General features: G+C 39.6%; 2 protein-coding genes across 4 annotated transcripts in view; both read left to right on the forward strand.

The window, feature by feature from the left end:
- Nucleotides 1-722: 722 nt before the first annotated feature.
- Nucleotides 723-18,705, forward strand: LOC138854395 (sialin-like). Of its 3 annotated transcripts, none has more exons than XM_070097398.1 (10): nucleotides 723-1,182; nucleotides 3,885-4,102; nucleotides 4,430-4,517; nucleotides 6,227-6,463; nucleotides 6,716-6,927; nucleotides 7,206-7,331; nucleotides 8,287-8,440; nucleotides 9,328-9,483; nucleotides 9,724-9,803; nucleotides 17,026-17,963. In XM_070097398.1, the coding sequence occupies exons 1-10, from the start codon at nucleotides 1,083-1,085 to the stop codon at nucleotides 17,170-17,172; spliced, it is 1,518 nt and encodes a 505-aa protein (XP_069953499.1). In that variant the 5' UTR covers nucleotides 723-1,082; the 3' UTR covers nucleotides 17,173-17,963. The 3 variants fall into 3 exon arrangements, with proteins under 3 accessions (XP_069953499.1, XP_069953501.1, XP_069953500.1); XM_070097399.1 differs by lacking the exon at nucleotides 17,026-17,963 and adding an exon at nucleotides 18,447-18,705 and having other exon boundaries at nucleotides 864-1,182; XM_070097400.1 differs by lacking the exon at nucleotides 6,227-6,463.
- A 641-nt stretch (nucleotides 18,706-19,346) lies between these two features.
- The window catches only part of LOC128693559 (sodium/potassium-transporting ATPase subunit beta), a 34,453-nt gene continuing 30,389 nt past the window's right edge, over nucleotides 19,347-23,410 (forward strand). The window contains exons 1-4 of the mRNA XM_053783330.2: nucleotides 19,347-19,644; nucleotides 22,283-22,423; nucleotides 22,708-22,812; nucleotides 23,097-23,281. Of these exons, the coding sequence (XP_053639305.1) occupies nucleotides 19,428-19,644; nucleotides 22,283-22,423; nucleotides 22,708-22,812; nucleotides 23,097-23,281 (648 nt within the window). The 5' untranslated portion in view covers nucleotides 19,347-19,427. The remainder of the gene's footprint in view (nucleotides 19,645-22,282; nucleotides 22,424-22,707; nucleotides 22,813-23,096; nucleotides 23,282-23,410) is intronic.

Genomic DNA, 23,410 nt, shown 5'->3' on the forward strand with positions numbered 1-23,410 from the left:
TACTGTGGAAATATTTCGCTAGCCAGTGGTTTCATCAGTCCAGTGCAGAGAAGAACGATGGAAGATGGGAAGGAATTTGAGGTAATCAGTCCCTAAGCCTGGACATAATGTGTTCACTCCATTAGCAGCACAATACCATTTATATAATATTTCGGTGAATTTTGTAACAGACCCACACAGGAAACTTATGAAGAAAATGGCAGCACCTGGTATTGGAGGAAAAAAACTCTCGTGGAACGAGATTGGCATATAGGCATCATAAATACCTTGGAAATGGGAGGCGAACGGAACTGATCTAAAAAAATGAGGGTACTTCCAATTAAATTCCTTGGAAATGGGAGGTAATCAAAATCGATCTAAAGGAGGGTAGTTCCAGTTGGTTGGATTAAGAACTCTTCACATGCATCAAGACTATTACCCGTTAAAGGGGGCTTTAAAAGTGAAAAAAATGGACATGTTTCTTTATACCTGTTGCCTCTGTTCAGCAGTAAGTAGGTACCTTTGTGTTGTGGGGAACAAGTTTATTTAGATACAGGCACACGTAAGTACAATTATCATACATAGCAACATATGTGTAAATTACCTGGAATAACCCAGTTTTAGTGGCTTTCATGGGTTATCCTAAAGCCTTTTTCATGAAAGGCTATAACAGTGTAGTGAGTACCGTTGTGAAGGGTTTGTGTTGATACCTTCAATGTGTAACATTCACCACCTCAGTACCCACCCAGTAGTCTCAGTGCAAGGGAGTACATTTCCCTTGTTTTTTTTTGTTCTCCTCCACCTCACTACGTTTTTATAGCTTAATCTTAATTGTCCTTTGTTCGGGATTTCGTCTAGAATACATCCGTCCGTGTCCTTGATTCTCAGTACAAGCTGGAGTGCATGTTGGTTGTACGACACGTTTTCCAGCCACACCAGGATGCAGGCTGACATTTAAAGATTTTTGAGCACTGAGGGTGCAGCAGTACTCCATATATATATATATCGACATTTCTCACTGTATTACGTCGGTTTTAGCTGATATTATGCAAGTACCTAAGCGAGTAAACGTAGGACAGAGTGGTGGAACATTTTAATTAATAATGTGCGAGGAGGAGCCAGGAGAGAGTGTGAAGGGTGACACTGACACCACTGTGGTCAATACTGACACCACCATGGTCAACACTGACACCATGCATGCACGTGAGTTGTAAATGAATTCATTAATGCCCTTGAATAGGGGTGCCTTGATTCCCCTTGAGTGATTCTTGATCCATTCTGTATGTGTTGCGGTGTCCTGTGGCTCAACTGCTAGCGCACTCAGCTCGCACACTGAGGTCCGGAGTTCGAATCTCTGGTACGGCTGGAAAACATTAGGGACGTGTTTCTATAAGACGCCTGCTGTCCCTGTTCACCCATCAGTATATTATTTGTGGAAAATACTGTATATATTTTCCAGAAATTCAGTATTTATATGTAAATAGATGGCCTATATTGTATTTAATAAAAATTATATTATGGAAAATGGGAAACTGAGCCTGCGCCTGCGCAGAAGAGGATTCGCCATCTTGGTTTTGAATTTTGTACAAACGTTGGTGAATGGGGAAGAATTTTTCGTGCTCTAGAGGTTAACATTGTGCTGACACCTCTCAAATAGGAGGCGAAATTGGTGGATATGCATTCCTGCATAACTTGAGAAATCAAGCGACTGGACAAGACCTCTCCAGGAACCTCAGATAAGCTCTCTAGATTTGTGTGTAATTCTGGCCAGCATTATTTTCATAGATTTAGTTAGAGAGGTTTTCTGAGTATGATACACGTTAATCTCCAGTCAAATTGGTGAGTGATATTAAGATATATTTTCCTTCTGTTATGTAATTGTGTATATATATAACCATTTATTTTTAGTATACAGTCCACAAAATTTATATATTTACCAGTATTCCTGGTGTATGTATATTTTATTTAATTAATAGGTCCAGAGCAACTTGTGGATATGACAGTGGTAGGTATCGAAGGGGGACATTTTTGCGACCTAGGTGTCCCAAATTCCTACTTGTCTAACTGATAAATAATAATTATCTATGCTCATTTATTGTTATGTACATGATTATAGATACAGATAAATGCAATTTTCCACATTATTATTATTATAAAGGGGAAGCGCTAAACCCGTAGGATTATACAGCGCCTGGGGGGGATGTGGAAGGCATTCAGGCTTAATTCGGGGAACTGGAGCACAGATCCAAGTCCCTAAATCAAGAGCCCCTCACCAACTTCAAGGAACCTTCCTTGAGGTTACCCATCAGTATAAAATGGGTACCTGGGTGTTAGTCGACTGGTGTGGGTCGCATCCTGGGACAAAAACTGACCTACTTTGCCCGAAATGCTCAGGCACAACAAGCGGCTTTGTATGTACATAATAGTATGTCACTGATGTCAGCTAGGCCTGTATACCTTGTACATATACTTGTAGAAATATATATTATTTCTTATAGGAGCTGCATGACCCCTTTGGGCTTAGTGTTTTTTTCTGCTTGCACACCTCAAGGGAGGTTCCTTGATACCGGTGAGGATCTCTTGATCCGTGGAATTAGACCTGATCTTCCCTTACTAGGGCTGAACCTGATTATCTCCCATTATCCAGGCGCAAGTATGACCCCTACCAGCTCAGTTCTTTTCTCCAACAATATACTTATATCAGAAATATTGGTTTAACAAGTGTAGAAGTTTTCAAGAGGAAATAAGACTGCTGCCTTCCCAGCGTGACGCTAACAGTAACAGTCGAGGGTAGAAAACCTCTTGAAACTGGTCAGTGGCATCAGAGTTGTGATTACAAAAGGTTCATTAAGGCTGCAAGTAACCAGTTCAACACAGGTCAAGAAGATTTTAATCCCTAAAATAGGAATTAAACTCAAGTATATATACACTGAGAGATGGACTCCTGTCTGTATACAATGAGACATACTTCCTCTCATTGTATCTTGTGGTGACAATGTGCGTGCTATGACTCCTACTCGCCAGCTCAACACATGCAAGTTACCACCCACCTAAATTATAACACAATAATATTATAGTCACACAGGAACGTAGGATCATTCAAGAGGAAAATATATGTTCTACATAGTTCTTAAATATGTATAGTCACCAATAATCTAAAAGCAGAACAAAAGAGTAATATTTATAAAATAGTTGTACTTTCATTAGAAGGTAAGCTAAGGGTGAGGTTCCAAGTGTTGCTGGATGTTTACAATAATAGAACGATGAAATGCACCTTCTGTGCTGTTATATTATCTTATGTGTATGTTCAATATTCATAAGAACATGAAGACATGTAGGCCTGGACTATGCTAGGCGGGTCCCACTCACACGCATCCACACCCACTCATGTTGGTGTGAATGAATGGACAATATGCTCAGCTATCCGAAGTTTTGGCTTCACTGACGCTACTCGGCAGTCTGTTCCACTCGCCTACAACTCTACTGCCATTTATGTACTGTATTTTGTATACTGTGATACTCAACACTGCAAACAATGCCATAATGAAGAATGAAGTAAGAATATCGTGGCTGTAACAATTCACAACTAATCCACAATATCATGGCTGGAACAGTTACAACACACAACACCGTGGCTGAAACAATTCCACAACTAACCCACAATACCCTGGCTGCAACAAATTACGGCTAACACAATTCGGAGATGTTTTCATAATGCTGGAAATCTTCAAGGAAGTTGATATAGTAAGAACCAATGAAACTCCCTGTCACCGCTGAGGTGTCATAGTGTGTACTCGCCTGGCTGTTTGTGAGGAGTCGATTCAATGGACCTGCCTCTTAACACTTTATTATCGTTTTTCCTATGAATATAATAATACTAATAATAATGGTAATTTATTACCCAGGGAGAGGGAGATGCGGGGGTGTGCTACCCTTGCGTTACGTGGTGGTGCTACTGGGCTTGCTGGGCTGCTCCATGGACTATATAGTCCGTGGGGGTCTGAATATAGCCATCGTAGCCATGGTGAACACTACACATGATTTCAACACTAGTAACCTCCCTGATGGTGCCTGCCCAGCTGCGCGCAACGCTTCTCATAGTGGTACTGATGACGGCTACCCGGTGAGTCGAAAAATAATAATAATTATTATTATTATATTTACAGAAGCGCTAAATATGTGGGAATCATGTAGCATAAAGAGTATAAGATAGCTCTTGATCCAGGGAACTGGAGTTACTCTTCCTTGGGTTAAACTTGATGACCTCCCATTCCACGGGCGTGGCATTACCCTTGTGGGCTGACCGCTTCCTATGAACATAAAATAATAATAATAATAATAATACTAAAATAGTGGTAATAATAAAATGTGATAAATATAATAATAGCAATAATAATAATGAAATATAATAATACTAATAAAATTACGGTAATGATAATAATCTTTGCAGGCTGACGGGGAGTTCAACTGGACTTTAGAGGATCAAGGTCTCATTCTTGGCACCTTCTTCTGGGGATACTTCTTTACTAAGACCGCAGGTGTGAGGCGACACAGGTGTGAGGCGACACAGGTGTGAGGGGACACAGGTGTGAGGGGAGGTCGGTCTTCGATGACACATGACTAAGGGGCCACAAGCGTTAAGAAACACGTGGGTTAGGGAGAGCAAGTTGCATAAATATTTATCTCGTGTATAACTTATGTTTTATTTTCATATATCCCTGTTTTATCTTCAGGTATCCCTGTTTTATCTTCAGGTATACCTGTTTTATCGTCAGGTATATCTGTTTTATCTTCCTTTCAATTAGTATTATTACTTCTGTCCACGTTTGGTATGAATGGTTTTACAAAGCTTAGCAGTGTCGAGTGTTGGAGTATATAATGTTGCAGTGTTACAGTGCCGAGTGCTGCAGTGTAGTGCTGAGTGTCGAGTGTTGGAGTGTCGAGTGTTGGAGTGTCGAGTGTTGGAGTGTTGTGTTGCAGTGTCTAGTGTTCCAATGTTACAGTGTCGAGTGCTGCATTGTAGTGTCGAGTGTTGGAGTGTATAGTGTTACAGTGTATAGTGTTGCAGTGTATAGTGTTGCAGTGTATAATGTTGCAGTGTTACAGTGCCGAGTGCTGCAGTGTAGTGCTGAGTGTCGAGTGTTGCAGTGTCGTGTTGCAGTGTTTAGTGTTCCAATGTTACAGTGTCGAGTGCTGCAGTGTAGTGCTGAGTGTCGAGTGTTGGAGTATCGAGTGTTGGAGTGTCGAGTGTCGGAGTGTCGAGTGTCGAGTGTTGGAGTGTCGAATGTTGGAGTGTCGAGTGTTGGAGTGTCGAGTGTTGGAGGGTAGTGTTACAGTGTATAGTGTTGCAGTGTATAATGTTGCAATGTTACAGTGTCGAGTGCAGCAGTGTAGGGCTGAGTGTCGAGTGTTGCAGTGTTACAGTGTCGAGTGCTGCAGTGTAGTGCTGAGTGTCGAGTGTTGCAGTGTCGAGTGCAGCAGTGTAGTGCTGAGTGTCGAGTGTTGCGGTGTTACATTATTATTATAATCAAGGGGAAGCGCTAAACCCGTAGGATTATACAGCGCCTGGGGGGGATGTGGAAGGCATTCAGGCTTAATTCGGAGAACTGGAGCACAGATCCAATTCCCTAAATCAAGAGCCCCTCACCAACATCAAGGAACCTTCCCTGAGGGGATTGCGGTGTTACAGAGGTAACAGTCAGAGATGGTATTAAATAACAAGTATACAAACTAGACACATGTATGGCACTAGGCTATTCATCAAGAAGGGTTCTTCATCCCAGACACTGGAATTACTCTCCCTCCCCAGGCGCTGTTAACTCTTGTTGACTGCTTCCCCATGGACAATAATAGCAATAATAATAACAAATAATAATAATAATAATTATAATATGTATATTAATTGTTTAGTGCATATATTTCACTTTTTATCAGGTTCACTCACTGTATGATTATTCAATTTTAGCGAATTCTTGTGAATATAAAAACAACAAACATCATCAACACTGTAATACTTTTGTGGCTGAATTTGTCTACATAAATAACTCATTATGATTGTAAGCAGTTCATAAACATGTAAATAGTTACCACCATTGTAACTTAGCTGTCAAAATTTGGGAGCCTAGTTCCTGCACCCACTATGTGTGTCTATTTTCGATTACCACTCACAGGGTGGGTATGGGGTACATAAACATATTAAACTAACACCACCATGAATAACAACAATACTGTGGCACTGTAACTACAGGTGGTCGCATCAGTGAGAAATTTGGTGGTCGGGAGACCATGGCAGTAAGTATCGGGGCATCAGGAGTGCTGTCATTGCTGTGCCCATACGCTGCCCACCTGCACCCACGGGTGCTGGCCGGCCTGCGCTTTATCATGGGCATCGTGCAGGGCCCTGCCTTCCCTGCCCTCTATGGTGTGCTGGCCAGCTGGGCGCCGCCCGCCGAACTGACCACCATGGTAACCATTGCTTTCTCAGGTACGTTCAGCCATCTCTAGTCTACCTTCAGAGGGGAGAGAGGTGCCTTGATCCTGTTGAAGGGCTCTTGATTAAGGAAATTAATGGTATCCACTTTTTTCATGGATCAAACCTGATTACCTCCCATTCCCCACGCGGTACGATCTTTATAGGTTGTCCACTTGTGATTATGATAACAGTAAGAGTAAAAACAATAATAATAATAATAATAGCAACGCTAAGATTGTTTTTTGACCCCTTTGGTTGGGCCAGGAATGTCGCTGGGCAGTTTGGTTGCTACAGGCACCTCTGGATGGGTGGCACATCAACTAGGTTGGCAGTGGGTGTTTTGGGGTGGTGGTATCCTGGCACTAGTGTGGACACCTCTGTGGCTCTACTTTGTCCGCAACTCTCCCATCAATCATCCACTCATATCCGCCGAGGAGGAGGAACTGTTGGCTGTCAACTTTTCCATTAAACCCAGGGTGAGGAGTCATCACAACAGTCCCTGCAAGTGGGGTGCCTGTGAAGTACTTTTGACCCAAAGAACTGAAACTATCAATTTCGGTGGATTGAACAAAATCATGGACCAGTTTTTCAGGCACTTTCATCCCTTCATGTGTACTAATATTTTTAACTTCTTGAGACGATACTTAACGTAAAGGCATCTTCCGCACCCATTTTTAAATACAGTATTTCAAATTGGTATAGTGTTTCATTTTTATCTTCACCCTAATATTACATAATGTAACTTGATCTGCAGCGTACTGTACCCTGGGGCCGCCTTCTCCGCTGTTGGAGATTCTATCCTAGTATACTGGCAGAGTTTGCGTCGTCCTGGGTGGGTAACCTCACCATTACTCAGGCTCCCAGCTTTCTTAACATGCAGGTACTCTAATTGTTATAATAGTAGCAATGATGGTATTCGTGAATACGTATACATTTATCATTTTTAAGGATGTAAATATAATGAAGAATGTTAATTTGTCCTTGATGGAACAGAATGTCTTCTGTTAAGTAAGACACATGCAACATTTAGGTATCCTTATTTCGAAACGTTTCGCCTACACAGTAGGCTTCTTCAGTCAAGTACAGAAAAGTTGATAGAAGCAGAAGATACTTGAAGACGATGTAATCAGTCCATCACCCTTGAAGTTTTGAGGTGGTCAGTTCCTCAGTCTGGAGAAGAGTATTGTTCCATAGTCTGTCGGTATTTTATACCATTTTAATGTTCAGAATGTCTTCTGATAGTTTTTTGTATGCTGCCTTTTATAACTAAGCTTCTCTATTCGTTACTGACATGCAAACTTTAATTGATTTATATGCTATTAAAATGTGTTTGTCAAAATAATCTCCGTGGTGTATCGTGTATACAGATTGGGGTGATTGTGAATGGTACTATGATACTGACAAGCAGTTATGTATAGTTTAGTATATATACTAAAAAGAAACTCTTCACTGCTGGCTTTGAGGTGAGTGTAGTAACATTGCCGGCTCTGAGGTGAGTGTAGTAACACTGCTGGCTCTGAGGTGAGTGTAGTAACATTGCAGTTATGTATAGTTTAGTATATATACTAAAAAGAAACTCTTCGCCACGAGTGACTACATCAGTTCTCCAATCCAACCCTTTTCCTCACTTTTCCAACCTAATTTATGAAATCTGACGCACTTCCAGCCATACTTCAAGCTCGCTACTGGTAACCTGCTCGGCCCATTACATAATACCTTGTTTATATTACTATATACTACTCAGCTTCAACTTAGGACTAATGAAACCACTCGTGGCAAAACGTTTACATTAATAGATGTAGTGAACTATAATACATAAGTGGCCTTATTCTCAGATTGGGATGAGCTTGAGCGAGGTGAGCTGGGTATTGTCTGGAGGACAGACTTGTAGTTGGGTCTCTTCATTTACTTTTGGCAGAGTATCAGACCTACTAATCCATCACAACTTTAGCTCGAAACTCAATACCAGAAGACTCATGCACCTCGTTGGTAAGTGTTTCTGACTTCAGTCTGAAATAAAATTTCAGTATTCCTTTAGCTGAATGCATCAGCTCAGGTTGATTGTGATGGCTATGTAGGCTTTCAGGCCGTTGGCAACAACAGCCTAGTTGATTAGTTATTAATGTGGAGTATAATTTTCGACTTGTCACATATTACTGGAGCCACTTTACTAGGTAATAATTAATTTGATATCTGGAGCAACAAGAGGGTATAAGAGCTGCGTAATACAGAACAAGATTGTATTTTAGACTTTCTCGTGCAGGATTGAGCTGCAGATTTGATGTACCTCACACATGAAAGAAACATCCTACAAAATAAAGGCTTGCCTTGCATTACGCATTTTTTGTAACAATTCAGCATTGGATGGTATGGTAAGCCAGTCCTAAAATTAACAGGCCAGTGCGTTATGCACTGTATCATGCCAGCCTAATAAGATTTATCTAACTAATCTTTATACCGGTAACTGATTTTATGTAATAGGTATATAACCGTATCTTCTGCCCCTCAAACCCATCATGTGGGCGGCAGTGCATATATTACAGACATGATGAGCCCGAGGACTGAGCCTCAAAGTAATCTTAACTAAGCAAGTATTGAGTTGTTTACAAGAATAATGAATTATTTAACGTAATTTTTAATAAAAATAACAGCTGGTGAGGGGCTGCCTTCCCTCTTTACAGCTTTAACCTGATTACCTCCCATTCCCAGGAGCTCTCTAACCCCTGCATGTTTAACGCTTCCACATTACTCGTCCCTTCAAGGGAGGTTCATTGATGCTGGTTAAGGACTCTTGATTTAAGGGGTTGGAGCTACCTCTCCCTTTCTTGGATCATTCCTTAATACCTCCTATTACCTTGGCGCTTCTCCATCAACAGGAATGATAATGGTGGTAGCTAGTCTTTGTTGCATAGTGTTGGCAGGGTGTCACAAGTGGGTAGTGTCTACTCTACTGGTGCTAGTCATGATCGGTGTCTCCAGCACACTCAGTTCCTTCACACTCAGCCCCATGGATCTTGCACCAAACTATGCTGGTAAGTACTGTAAAGGAGCTCCATCCCTGGTCAGTGAGACTCAATTTGATTCCACCAGGAGGCAACGTCATAGGTTTTTCTGATGAGTATTGTTTGCCGATGAGCATTGTTTGCTGGTCAGTAGTTTGTTTGGAGCTTCCATAAGGTGTTTTGAAGACACAAGTAAATTATGACACTCAAACTAAGTGATAAGTAGAAACAAATAACACAGTGTATTCATGCTTTGAATCCTTCATGCAGGGACGATGTCAGGGTTGCTGGGAATAGGTAACATCAGTGGCTTTGTGGCTCCCATTGTTACAGCAGAAATGGTTACAAAGGTATGCTCTCATTTTTATTTTTTCACATTTGGACAGCATGACCAATACAGGTTTATGACTTTTATAATAATAATAATAATAATAATAATAATAATTTTTATTTTATTTAAAACTTTATATACATAATAGGTATGTCGAACATAACTAAAACTTGACAGTATTATTGATAACCAAAAACTCAGGAACCCATCCAACAGGTAAGTGAAACACTTACATAATATATTATAAATGCAATCCTCACACATCATTCACTCAACACAAGATACTTTAGCGCTTCTTTTTTTATTATAATAATAATAATCTACACAAGATATGCCTTACCACAAAATATACTCAGCTGTAAACATTTTCCAAAACTTTATAAACATTAGACTATTAAAAATGCAGTTAATTGCATAGAATTATTAATACGGTTGTAGTAACATGTTATGGCCATATAATCTGGTACTTTAGCTAAACTTCATACGCACAAGACGTACAAAGAACATTTTAATTGACCAAAAGAGAGGAACGTATAGGAATATCTTTGTATTTCCTAGTTTACGAACAAGTAATCAACACTAGTATTACTAGGCAACCTAAACACTTAGTGGCACTTGTGCTTTCCTAACACAAAATATACACTACCACAATACACACTGTGCTAAACTTCCACTACGATTCACATACAATGACGTATAACACCTAACCTCAGAAGTGCATGATGATGTCAGATGATAATAGGTGCTGAAACATAACCAATATAAACCTCCATATGGTATTTTACAATAAATATGGAAGGTAACCATACAGATATGCATATGTATATGTGGGCGAGGGGCTTGGACTTCCAGCAAGCGTGCGTGAGCGTGTTTGATAGGAGTGAATGGACACGAATGGTTTTTGGGACTTGGCTAGCTGTTGGAATGTGAGCAGGGTAATATTTACAAGGGATTCAGGGAAACCGGTTATTTTTATATAGCCGGACTTGAGTCCTGGAAATGGGAAGTACAATTGCCTGCACTTTAAAAGAGGGGTTTGGGATATTGGCAGTTTGGAGGGATATGTTATATATCTTTATATATGCTTCTAAACTGTTGTGTTCTGAGCACCTCTGCAAAAACAGTGATTATGTGTGAGTGAGGTGAAAGTGTTGAATGATGATAAAAGTATTTTCTTTTAGGGGATTTTCTTTCTTTTTGGGTCGCCCTGCCTCGGTGGGAGACGGCCGACTTGTTGAATATATATATATATATATATATATATATATATATATATATATATATATATATATATATATATATATATATATATTATTATTATTATTCTTTTTAGTAATCTTTACAGGAAAAGGGGTTACTAGCCCATTGTTCCCGGCATTTTAGTTGACTTTTACAACACGCATGGCTTACGGAGGAAAGATTCTTATTCCACTTCCCCATGGATATAAAAGGAAAATTAATAAGACCAAGAACTATTAAGATAAAATCAAAGAAAATTCAGATGAGTGTGTATAAATAAATGTGTACATGTATGTGTAGTGTGACCTAAGTGTAAGTAGAAGTAGCAAGACATGCCTGTAATCTTGCATATTTATGAGACAGACAAAAGACATCAGCAATCCTACCATCATGTAAAACAATCACAGGCTTCGTTTTACACTCACTTGGCAGGACGGTAGTACCTCCCTGGGTGGAGGGATATGTTGTGTATCTTTATATGTGTATGCTTCTAGACTGTTGTATTCTGAGCACCTCTGCAAAAACAGTGATAATGTGCGAGTGTGGTGAAAGTGTTGAATGATGATGAAAGTATTTTCTTATTGGGGATTTTCTTTCTTTTTTGGGTCACCCTGCCTCGGTGGGAGACGGCCGACTTGTTGAAAATATATATATATATATATATATATATATATATATATATATATATATATATATATATATATATACATGGTAGGATTGCTGGTGTCCTTTTCTCTGTCTCATAAACATGCAAGATTTCAGGTACGTCTTGCTACTTCTGCTTATACTTAGGTCACACTACACATGCATGTACAAACATATATATACACACCCAGTTGGGTTTTCTTCTATTTACTTACTAGTTCTTGTTCTTGTTTATTTCCTCTTATCTCCATGGTAAATGGAACAGAATTCTTCCTCCGTAAGGCATGCGTGTCGTAAGAGGCAACTAAAATGCCGGGAGCAAGGGGCTAGTAACCCCTTCTCCTGTATATATTACTAAATGTAAAAGGAGAAACTTTCGTTTTTCCTTTTGGGTCACCCCGCCTCGGTGGGATACGGCCGGTGTGGTGAAAGAATATATATATATATATATATATATATATATATATCTATATATATCTATATATATATATATATATATATATATATTATATATATATAATATATATATATATATATATATATATATATATATATATATATATTATATATATATATATAATATATATATATATAATATATTATATATATATAATATATATATATATATATATATATATATATATATATATATATATATATATATATATATATATATATATATATATATATATAGATGGGGTCCACCTCTGGTGTAAATTGTGGGACCCATAGCCTCGGAGAAGTGGATAAAAAGGCTTCAAGGAAGAATATTTGGATTTCTTCCTGAAGCCATTTGAATATTCCACTTCCCCTACCACCCCATCTTTTAAACTATTTTTTTTTACCAATAGGAATATATATATATATATATATATATATATATATATATATATATATATATATATATATATATATGTATATATATATATATATATATATATATATATATATATATATATATATATATATATATATATATATATAATTCCGTCAGAATCAAGAAAAGTTCTGTGTATGTGAATTCAGTGAGGGAGGGAACATAACGGTGACGTCACCTATGGGTAGGAGAGGTCGGTGAGGGGAGGCCTCATGGAGGAGGAGGTGGCGGAGGTTGAGGGGTAAAACTGTCCCCCCCCCCACTTCCCCAAACAGGCGCGCATACACCGTGTGCTCGTGTTACAACAATGGAGTGTTTGTTCACCGTGTGTATAGTGTATATAGTCTATAGTGCATAGTATGTGTATGGTATGCTCATAACATGTGAAGTGTATAGCGGTGTGTCGTTGATAGTGGGGGCTGTGCACAGAGCATAGTGGTGTATAGTAACATGTGCACAGAGCATTGTGGTGTATAGTGACTTGTCCTGGGAGGGAGTGAGTGCCCTACTCCGCCTCAGCACACATCTTCCACTCCTCCCTTTCTTCCACCGCCCACCACAAGGACTGGACACCCCTCTCCTCCCCCCAACCACCACCATGAACTACATGCGGTATGTGCCATGCGCCATTTTCCCTTCAGCCTGGGCTGACCACACAGTTTGAGGTATGGCAGATGATGAAGCCAGCCAGCCGCAAAGCAAGGGAAACAGTGCACCCAACAATGAAAGAAGAGGCACATGTCAGGTGTGTGGAGAGTTTCGAGCACGCAACAATGATGGCCGCATTCGTGCACACAATGGGTGTGCAGGATCACATATGCCCCCAGCAGAGAGCAGCCCACAGCCTCCACAGGCAGATAACAATTCCAATGGCAACGTCCTCACTTGCGATAACCTTCTGTTGGCATTCAAATCCACTGCTAGCAGTACACTATCCCACATCCCTAAAGCGGCTCGCCAATATGCAGCAGGGAAATTCACAGACCTTCTTAAGCGGGTGAATGGAGGTTCCACCAACTTAAAAGCCCTAGGCACCATCCAAGCATGGCGCAACCTACTCTTGTTCGGCAATGTCTGTCTTGCAGTTCCTGAAAGACGAGGCAAACTGCTAACCACGTCAGTTATCAAGGCAGTGCGCAACTACCCAAGAACGGATAACTGTGTCCCTCTGCCCCATCATCGCAGGAATCAAAGATGTAGACCCAAGAAAAGTCCCACTGAAAACGAGAAAATTTGCGCACAGGTTAGCAAAATATCAAAGAAGGTAATACAGTGGGAGCAATAAGAATAATTGCAAGTGACGACACTGTAGCCCCCAAGGATGAGACCACGGCCCAAGCTCTAAGAGACTAGCATCAAACCAGGGGCACCATAGCTATCAACGACATCCCTGAGGAAGACCCCATCACTGAACAATTAATTTTGCCAGAATCGGAAGTCTATAATACGATAGTGTCATTTCCTGCAGGATCTGCAGGAGGTTACACTGGAATTCGACCTCAGCACCTCAAAGAGATGGTAAATCCAGTACTCGGTGAATCTGCATCAATTGTTCTCACCGAGTTTAACAACTTTCGTCAACAACTGCCTGGCTGGGCGAATCCCAGAAGAAATTAAACCTTTCTTTTTTGGAGCCTCACTATGTGCTTTGAAGAAGAGGGATGGGGGAATCAGACCCATTGCAGTTGGAAACACTCTTCGCCGTCTCGTTGCTAAAGCAGCAGTGAGAAACATTCGCCTTGAAGCTGCCACTTTACTCCAGCCACACCAACTGGGCTTTGGGGTCTCTCAAGGCAGTGAAGCCGCAGTTCATGCGGCAGGGACCTACCAGAAGACAAGGCCGTTGTCAAACTTGATTTTAGAAATGCCTTTAATATGGTGAAGAGAGATGCTGTTTTGCCAGCTGTTCGGGTTCGGTTCCCCAGTCTCTTTCCCTTCATTTCAGCCGGCTACAGCAAACCCTCAATTCTTTTGTTTGGAGAACATGAAATTCAATCATCAGAGGGTGTTCAGCAGGGTGACCCACTCGCTCCACTTCTCTTCTGCTTGGCAGTAAGAGAACTAACTTCCAGCCTACGCAGTGAGCTCAATATCTGGTACCTGGATGACGGCACTCTGGCAGGTACTGAAGAGTCCCTCGTGGGGGACCTACAACTGGTGAAAACACAGGGAGAAGACTTGGGACTCATCCTCAATCCCTCCAAGTGTGAAATCATCACAGCGAACCAGGAAATAATCAATGCTGTGCGAAGAATCCTCCCAGAAGTCTCAACTACAACTCCGTCCAACAGTACCCTCTTGGGGGCACCGCTGGGTCACCAGGCCATCGATACTGTCCTCAGGGACAAATTGAATGACCTGATGAGAATGGAGGAGAGAATAAGCGATCTTGATGCCCATGATGCTCTGTATCTCCTCACAAGGTGTCTTACTATGCCAAGACTCACTTACTTCTTGAGGTGTGCACCCTCTTTTGACAACCCAACACTCGATGAATATGACGCACACCTGAGATCAACTTTTAAGAAGGCACTGAACCTGTCACTAGAGGATGAGCAATGGGATCAGGCAACCCTCCCAGTGCGACTGGGAGGTATAGGGGTGCGTAAAGCAACGCATGTTGCTTTACCTGCTTTTCTGTCTTCGTGTTTGGCTTCCAGTGCATTAGTCAAGAAGATAGTGCCTGAACGCTTGAGAGACTTGGTAGGAGCTCAAGACCCCAGGTTTACTGAAGCAGCGATTCGGTGGGACACCCTTACAGACTCCTCCAGTAGACCAGCTCCTCCCAAACAGCACAAACAGTCCCACTGGGACAAACCGATCATGGAAAAAATCGCCAACACAATGCTCTCCAATGCTTCAGGAAAGAACAAAGCTCGTCTCCTGGCAGTGAAGGCACCACACTCAGGAGATTTCCTGTTAGCTGTTCCCAATTCCTCCCTGGGCACCCGTCTCGACCCACAGGCCATTCGGATTGGTGTTGCTCTTCGCCTAGCCGCCCCCATCCTCACCGAACATAGGTGTATTTGCGGCAGGGCGACAGCTGATCAATTCGGACTTCATGGTCTCGTGTGCCACACAGCAGAAGGGAAGTATGCCAGACATGAGGAGATCAATGACATAATAAAGAGAAGCCTCGCCACAGCCCGTTGCCCAGCTCAACGGGAACCCCAAGTACAGAGGTCTGATGGAAGTCAAAAGCGTCCTGATGGAGCCACTATGCTACCCTGGAAGGATGGAAAGCAGATTGCCTGGGACTACACCTGTGCTGCCACATTGGCAGACACCTACTTGCCATACTCTGTAGTGGAAGGGGGTGGAGCTGCCAGCCACAGGGAGACCCAGAAGATCCGAAAATATGAAGACCTTCCCCCTTGCTATAACTTCATTCCAATAGGGTCGGAGACCCTTGGAGCATGGGGCAAGTGTGCTCTAAAGTTCCTCAAAGAGCTGGGTGAAAAGCTCATCATAGAAACCAAGGACCACAGGGCGACCAGCTTCCTCTTTCAGAGACTCAGTGTTGCGATCCAGAGAGGAAATGCCTGCAGCATTCTGGGCACGCGGCCCACCGCAGGGGAGCTGGACGAAGTATTCGAGATGTAGCTCTGAGTTACCTATGTTGTTTTACTTTCTGTTGTATTTTTGTGAATGTTTGGCCAATGTATTTTGTCTTTAAATAAAACATACTTGAAATATAGGGGGTGGTAGGAGAAAATTCTCAAACAGCTTCAGGGAAAACCTTGAGTTTTCCCTGAAGCAAGTTTATTCTTTTCTCTGAGGATGAGGGTCCCTATAACAGTTCTAGAGGTGGTACCTCCCTATATTTATATATATATATATATATATATATATATATATATATATATATATATATATATATATATATATATATATATATATATATATATATATGCAAAACAACCACTCTGAAAGAATAGAGAAATTCCAAGCGCTTTCGTGACTACTCACATTATAGTTCCTTGATAATGTGAGTAGTCACGAAAACGCTTGGAATTTCTCTATTCTTTCAGAGTGGTTGTTTTGCATATTCTGAAATCACCTGTTTACTGTGATCTTATTGCATATATATATATATATATATATATATATATATATATATATATATATATATATATATATATATATATATATATATATCCAAATCGGAAACTGCACGTGTCCTACCATACAAACTTCCTGTTCATCGTCCTATAAAACTTTGCCTGCAGAAAACGAAGCTTGATAATCAAATCCCCCACCGTCTTACGACACACCTACACTGTGTGAATATAGTTATTGATATCGTGCTACACGGCGGCCACACCACACAGGTGAGGGTTTACACAGCACCTGACCATACATCGCTCAGACCGCTGTCAGGGGGGTGAATACCTACACATCCATTTGGCCCAGCATAACCAATACGGATTTATGACCTATTGTGATAATAATAATTTTAATTCAGTGTTGATCTGTCCAGACAGGTGACTGGGCTACTTCACTGCTGCTGACTAGTGGACTGTATTTACTGACAGGCATCATCTATATGGCTACTGTCACTACGCAGGTTCAAGATTGGAACTATTATGAAGATATAGATTATTCCGTCATTAATGAACATTTTTAATGACGGTTGTTTTTAACATTGTAATATTTTTTTTTAATTTCTGGTACATAAACATATAGCTTATTTGATATGTATACCCTTTTTGGTACTTGTTCAAGCAAAACTGTTCTGTGATATGTATAACTTCGAGATACATTTTTTATTTACCTCAAGGGTCGTCTTCCGACAAGACAGAATGACAGGAAGAAAACACATTTACCATCATTTATTCAATTGTCTTGCCAGAAGTGTACTGACATCACAGTTCATATTGTACTCTTATTTAACCGCTTATTGCAACTTCCCAACCCCTCCTTCAGTTTTATTAGTTTTCTGTTTATTCTTCTAATACTGAAATGTATCATAATTTTGAGGAACTGAGATTTCTATAATTTTTTTTACCACTTCTGTTAGTTTATTTATGATGTGTTTTCGTGGTATTTTACTGCTTGCCAGGTGAGCCTAGTGGGAGATAATAATGGTACAAATAAGAATATTTTATTCTTGATGCTAGTGAAGGGCTTTGGATCCAAAGAGTTGGAACTACATTGGATCAAGCTCGATTACATCTCATTCCCAGACGCTGTATGACCACTACGGGTTGACTGCTTACCAAACTAAGATGGAACAGTACTCAATAGTCTTCTAAGTTTGTGTTCTGATTGTTTTTCCCAGCTGTGAGGTATTTGTGGCTGAAAACATGAAAGTATTATATAGTATTCCTCTTTTTTTTTATGTTTATGCAGGATATATGTATAAATTTGAAATATATTTACTAATAATACTTTGTAAATAAAATTAATATAACCTGATTTATATTGTACATATAGTCTACCCTCTGTAAATACTGCTTAGTCTAAGTCTACAGGTTTCATGCACAGAAATACCATACACACATGATATATACACCGAGAAGTGTATTTATCTCAATATATATATATATATATATATAATATATATATATATATATATATATATATATATATATATATATATATATATATATATATATATATATATATATATATGGTGAGTTTATTTTAACCCTTATTATAGGGATTAAAGTATTCTTCACTGGTAGTGAAAATATTGGCGAGGAGCTTAATTAGCCATGTGTAGCCTTAGGCTTTAAACCCCATTAATCAACTAACAATATGGCATTAATAAAAAATAATGACCCTTGTTACTTCAGTGTTTCAACTCGTCAAATAAATTATATAAAACAAACATTGTTAGCACAGCTCCTCAGCTAAAGTGAGCATTCGGAGCTACAGTATTTTTGTAATTATTTTCAGGACTGCAAGAGAGCCCTTGATCCAAGGAGCTGGAGTCACCCTTTGCTTCCTTGGATCAAACATGTTAACATCCCAACCGGGTTTATCGCTACCGCCATCAATATAACAAGAAACCACTAACATCCCTACCATACCCTCGTAGAGAAGGCTTCGTACGCTAGCGACGGGTGCTTGATCCAAAAAAAGTGAAGGTGCCTTCTCCTTCCTTGGAATAAACCTGATTACCTCCCATTCCCTAGGCAGTGTCCTATGTTAAACCTGATTACCTCCCATTCCCTAGGCAGTGTCCTATGTTAAACCTGATTACCTTCCATTCCCTAGGCAGTGTGACTCCTTTTAAACCTGATTACCTCACATTCCCTAGGCAGTGTGACTCCTATGTTAAACCTGACTACCTCCCATTTCGTAGGCAGTGTGACTCCTATGTTAAACCTGATTACCCTCCATTCCCTAGGCAGTGTGACTCCTATGTTAAACCTGATTACCTCCCATTCCCTAGGCAGTGTCCTATGTTAAACCTGATTACCTTCCATTCCCTAAGCAGTGTGACCCCTGTTAAACCTGATTACCTTCCATTCCCTAGGCAGTGTGACTCCTATGTTAAACCTGACTATCTCCCATTTCGTAGGCAGTGTGACTCCTATGTTAAACCTGATTACCTCCCATTCCCTAGGCAATGTGACTCCTATGTTAAACCTGATTACCTCCCATTCCCTAGGCAGTGTGACTCCTATGTTAAACCTGATTACCTCCCATTGTCCAAGCAATGTGACTCCTGTGGAGCTAGCGCTTCCCGGTGAATACAATAGTAACTGAGAATGTAACAATATTAATAAAGATAATAAAAAAAAACACGGAACTGGTGGGGTTTGAACCCATGTTGAGCGAGTCCTGAAACCAGGCCAATGCGTAAGTCACTGGCCTGGAGGGTAAACGCTGTTAGTATATATTGAGTGTGCGCAAAGGCAGGACGTAGCAACCATGAGCTCCAAAACTAAATATAGTTTCAACACTGATACGAGCACCAACGAAGAGTACAAGAGGCACAGGTTTTTATCCAAGAGGGAGCCATACAGGCCCCCTACTGTCCCTTACAATAGAAAACCGCCTCAATCTAAGGGTTTTTGCAACGACATGAAGATCTTCATTTGGAACCCCAACACTAATGAATTCATGAGACGAACTTGGTTATCTTGGGGTAAGTTTAGTGTGAGATAATTGGTTTGTAGCTAGAGGAGCAGAGCTATGTTGGCGGTGTCTTCAGTTATCTTACATGCGGTTATCATGTTACTCCTAACAGGAAACGGCGCCATTTTATTTTCAGCTGCTGGATAATCTTACGGGTTTAGCGCTATCCCATGATTATAATTATAAATTATATTGTTTTCAACCATTTTCCGTATTTTGTAGCTCGTCTTTGGACTTTTTCAGCCTTGTCTATTATTTTAGGCGAGGACACCTCACCATCACCATTATAATCGCTGCTAGACATGTAATATGCACCTAGAGGTGTATTTCTCTCGGTGTATATATGCTGAGATTTAATACCAGTTTCAGAGATTAAAGTATTCTTGCCTGGTTGTTAAATGCTGCATGCAATCGTAATTAAGGTAAGAATGACCTCTGAACCATAATTTTTGTTCCTGTCATACGATTCCACTTTTTTTTTTTTTGAGTGTCGGGGTATATGTATTTAAGAGGATTAAAAGGAATATACCAAGTTTCATGAAAATGGGCCCAAAAAAATTCTCTGCAACATTTTTGTGTTGCATGACAAATCATGGCAAAGGCAGAGTTATTTTGGCAACTTTCCAATGATGAAGCAATGCCAAATGGATATTTATTTGGTGTTAATTATATAATACAAGTCTTTTTGTTCTCTCCACAAAATAATTATGATGTTACAAGAAAAAAATAAAATTTCTACATTGGTAGACCATGTAAAGGAAATTGGACAGGAGTATTGCCAGTATTTAATCATATATTAGTAAAACAATATTTTCTTAATATATAGCCTAAAAATCACGTTCCGCTCATAAATAGTGATGCTCTTGCAACAAATACTTAATAATCTTACTTTAGAGATAGAGAACAAAATAACTTCAGGCTTAGTATATGGTGGGTAGAAATACTCACAGTGCCTTTATATATTTATTTATAGGTGTGAGGACGATCTTTGTGAAGCATATATTAGTTCTTGCATTGTGAAGATTAGATTTTATATTTTGCCACCGGAGTGGCTAGTTTATTGTGCACTTCATATCCATCCTGTGAACGGTATCACAAGAACATATGGATGCACAAAAGGCCTAGGAACTAGGCCCCAAAAGGGTTAACAGGTGTACATTTGGATTTATATCTACATATCTAAAGTTCACTTATCTGTTACAAGCAAATTTAGGAAATTTGCTTAGTATATCTGGTAACTTACTTTCATTAATAAGGTATCTTGACTTGTCACATAGGTTATTATACCATTGTGAAGGTTTGGGTGAGTTATTATACCATTGTGAAGGTCTGGGTGAGTTATTATACCATTGTGAAGGTCTGGGTGAGTTATTATACCATTGTGAAGGTCTGGGTGAGTTATTATACCATTGTGAAGGTCTGGGTGAGTTATTATACCATTGTGAAGGTCTGGGTGAGTTATTATACCATTGTGAAGGTCTGGGTGATGTGAGGTTGTCAACTGATGCGTCATTGCTGTTGCCAATCCATAATATTAGTTCTGCTCTTTTTTACTCACGAAATCGTAGTTTCTATATGCCTTCTCATCTTCATACTCATGTTCCTTATAAAGTAAGTTTTTTTTTATTGTAGTTAAAGTAGTGTAAAGTCCTGTGGAGTTTAAAAAGAAAAATACTTCCTGAAATCATATTTGAAGCCAATTTGCTTCCACCTCTGATATCTGTTACATTTCCCCTTACCTTTAAATTCCAGCCAATCTTCACACTACGTGAAGAACGTGTTTTTTTTTTCTGTGGATTTCACAGGCAGCAGTAAGATTACTATTTGGTTAACAATTCTGTCAGCACCAACATGGTCGTCGAGAGTACGAAAAGTCAAATGTTATTTTTTTTGCTTTGTGCAGCTTTTTAATTACTAGCTCGGATAACTCAACTTTCAGGTACTTTTGTATTATTAAATACTGACTATATTGTTACAACAAAGACATGATAATCCATTGACATCTAAAGTCACGCATAGTTATCCCTCTACAGGTATACTCCAGGTATAGCCAATTATCATCCATAAGAATACATAGAGCAGTCATTGTGATTAGAGAACAATTAACCCTAAAAAATAAAAAAGCATTCCAACTTTTTCAAAGAATTCTATTTTCTAAAGTACGAATGTAACAATTTTTTTCACAAAGAAATTTCGTCTCTCTAGCCGTTGATTAATATGCAAATCTAGAAATCTAAACATTTTATATTTTTTTTTTCAAATAACAATTCTTGTGGGCTTTGCTAAATCTAACTGGAATATGCAGCAGCTGTGTGGTCTCACACTTACAAAAAAAAAGGATAATTTAGAAAGATACAAAGAACTACAGTATGGCTACAGTTGAAAGGTTAAAAATACTAAAGATGCCCAAGCTGAAAGTATGAATGATAAATGTATACCAGCAATCATTTGTTATATTTATCAAGCTTCAGTGATAAATATAACTCCTGGCGAGAAATGTAATCTTTTGTGTATACGTACATGGTGGGGAGGGGAATACGGTATGATGAAAAACTTACTAAAGACGGGACACCGCAAACATAGCTGTTTCAGTAGCTACAAATAAGTAATTACACACCGAGCAAACACCTGAGTGTATGTCGTTACAGTCAAAATCTTGGGATTCTACCTGTTGTTCTACACCTTCCTGGCGGCCTTCTTCGCGATCAATATGACTGTCTTCTACCAGACCCTTGACACTCACGGCCGTCCTAAATACACTGCCCAGGACTCCCTCCTCACCAACCCTGGTATGTACCCTTTGTGTCAAGCAGAAACATTATTATGATTATTATTATGATTAACTATTATTATGATTGATTATGATTATTGATTGATTATGATTATTGATTGATTATGATTATTGATTGATTATGATTATTGATTGATTATGATTATTGATTGATTATGATTATTGATTGATTATTATGATTAATTATTATTTATTTATTAATTTGAATTTTGATTGATTATTATGATTACTACTACTACTATTGCTACTGCTGCAATAATTGCTATCATTATTATGGTTGAGGTTTGACATTTCGACCATCCGCCAACTTTTGGTCACTGTGGTACAACCCGTCTAGACCCGACTCGTCTCTCCATTACGTCTCATCCATCAGAGAACTCCTACAACGTAATGTGAATCTCATTTTGTATTATGTATCACTGGCTTGTTTTGTGGAATAAAAACGCATATGTAAAACTTAGGGCATTTATTAAGAGAAGTTTCGCCTGCTGGGGCTTTGTCATTCCAGAACAGAAAAGTAAAAAAAAAATATGTACTGGCCTGTTATTATTATTATAATCAAAAAAGAAGCGCTAAGCCACAAGGGCTATACAGCGCTGCTTACTGGCCTGTTTACATAAAATTCATAGCAAAGGATTATTATTGTTTTACACTAATGGTCAATTTTGCAGCATATATGAACAGCACAGCAGCAAACATGAACAGTAGAATTGTGTACAAGAACTGTGCCGAAGAATCACCTGCTAAAGATGAAGTGTGCAGTTTCAACGTGGAGGATCTGGGCAGCAGCTGTACTGAGAGTAATAACTGGGGCTATACAACTAAGTCACCCTGCTTCTTCCTCAAGATCAACAAGGTTGGTTAGGTATTATTGGCTTGACCAACATCGTGGTGTCCTCATAATAAAATGTCTAATTGTTGCATTTACGTAACGAAGGTAGCCAAGGAAGAAGACTATCTTGTATTTCAGTTATTTTAAAAATGT

The sequence above is a fragment of the Cherax quadricarinatus genome, chromosome 57 (genome assembly GCF_038502225.1).
Source record: "Cherax quadricarinatus isolate ZL_2023a chromosome 57, ASM3850222v1, whole genome shotgun sequence".
NCBI lineage: Eukaryota > Metazoa > Arthropoda > Malacostraca > Decapoda > Parastacidae > Cherax > Cherax quadricarinatus.

Excerpts from the sequence above, each read along its gene's own strand:
- LOC138854395 (XM_070097398.1), top strand. The coding sequence starts at position 1,083 with ATGTGCGAGGAGGAGCCAGGAGAGAGTGTGAAGGGTGACACTGACACC. Across the intron at positions 6,464-6,715 it reads GGTAACCATTGCTTTCTCAG|GAATGTCGCTGGGCAGTTTG; the intron begins GTACGTTCAGCC and ends TGGTTGGGCCAG. Across the intron at positions 9,484-9,723 it reads TCTTGCACCAAACTATGCTG|GGACGATGTCAGGGTTGCTG; the intron begins GTAAGTACTGTA and ends TCCTTCATGCAG.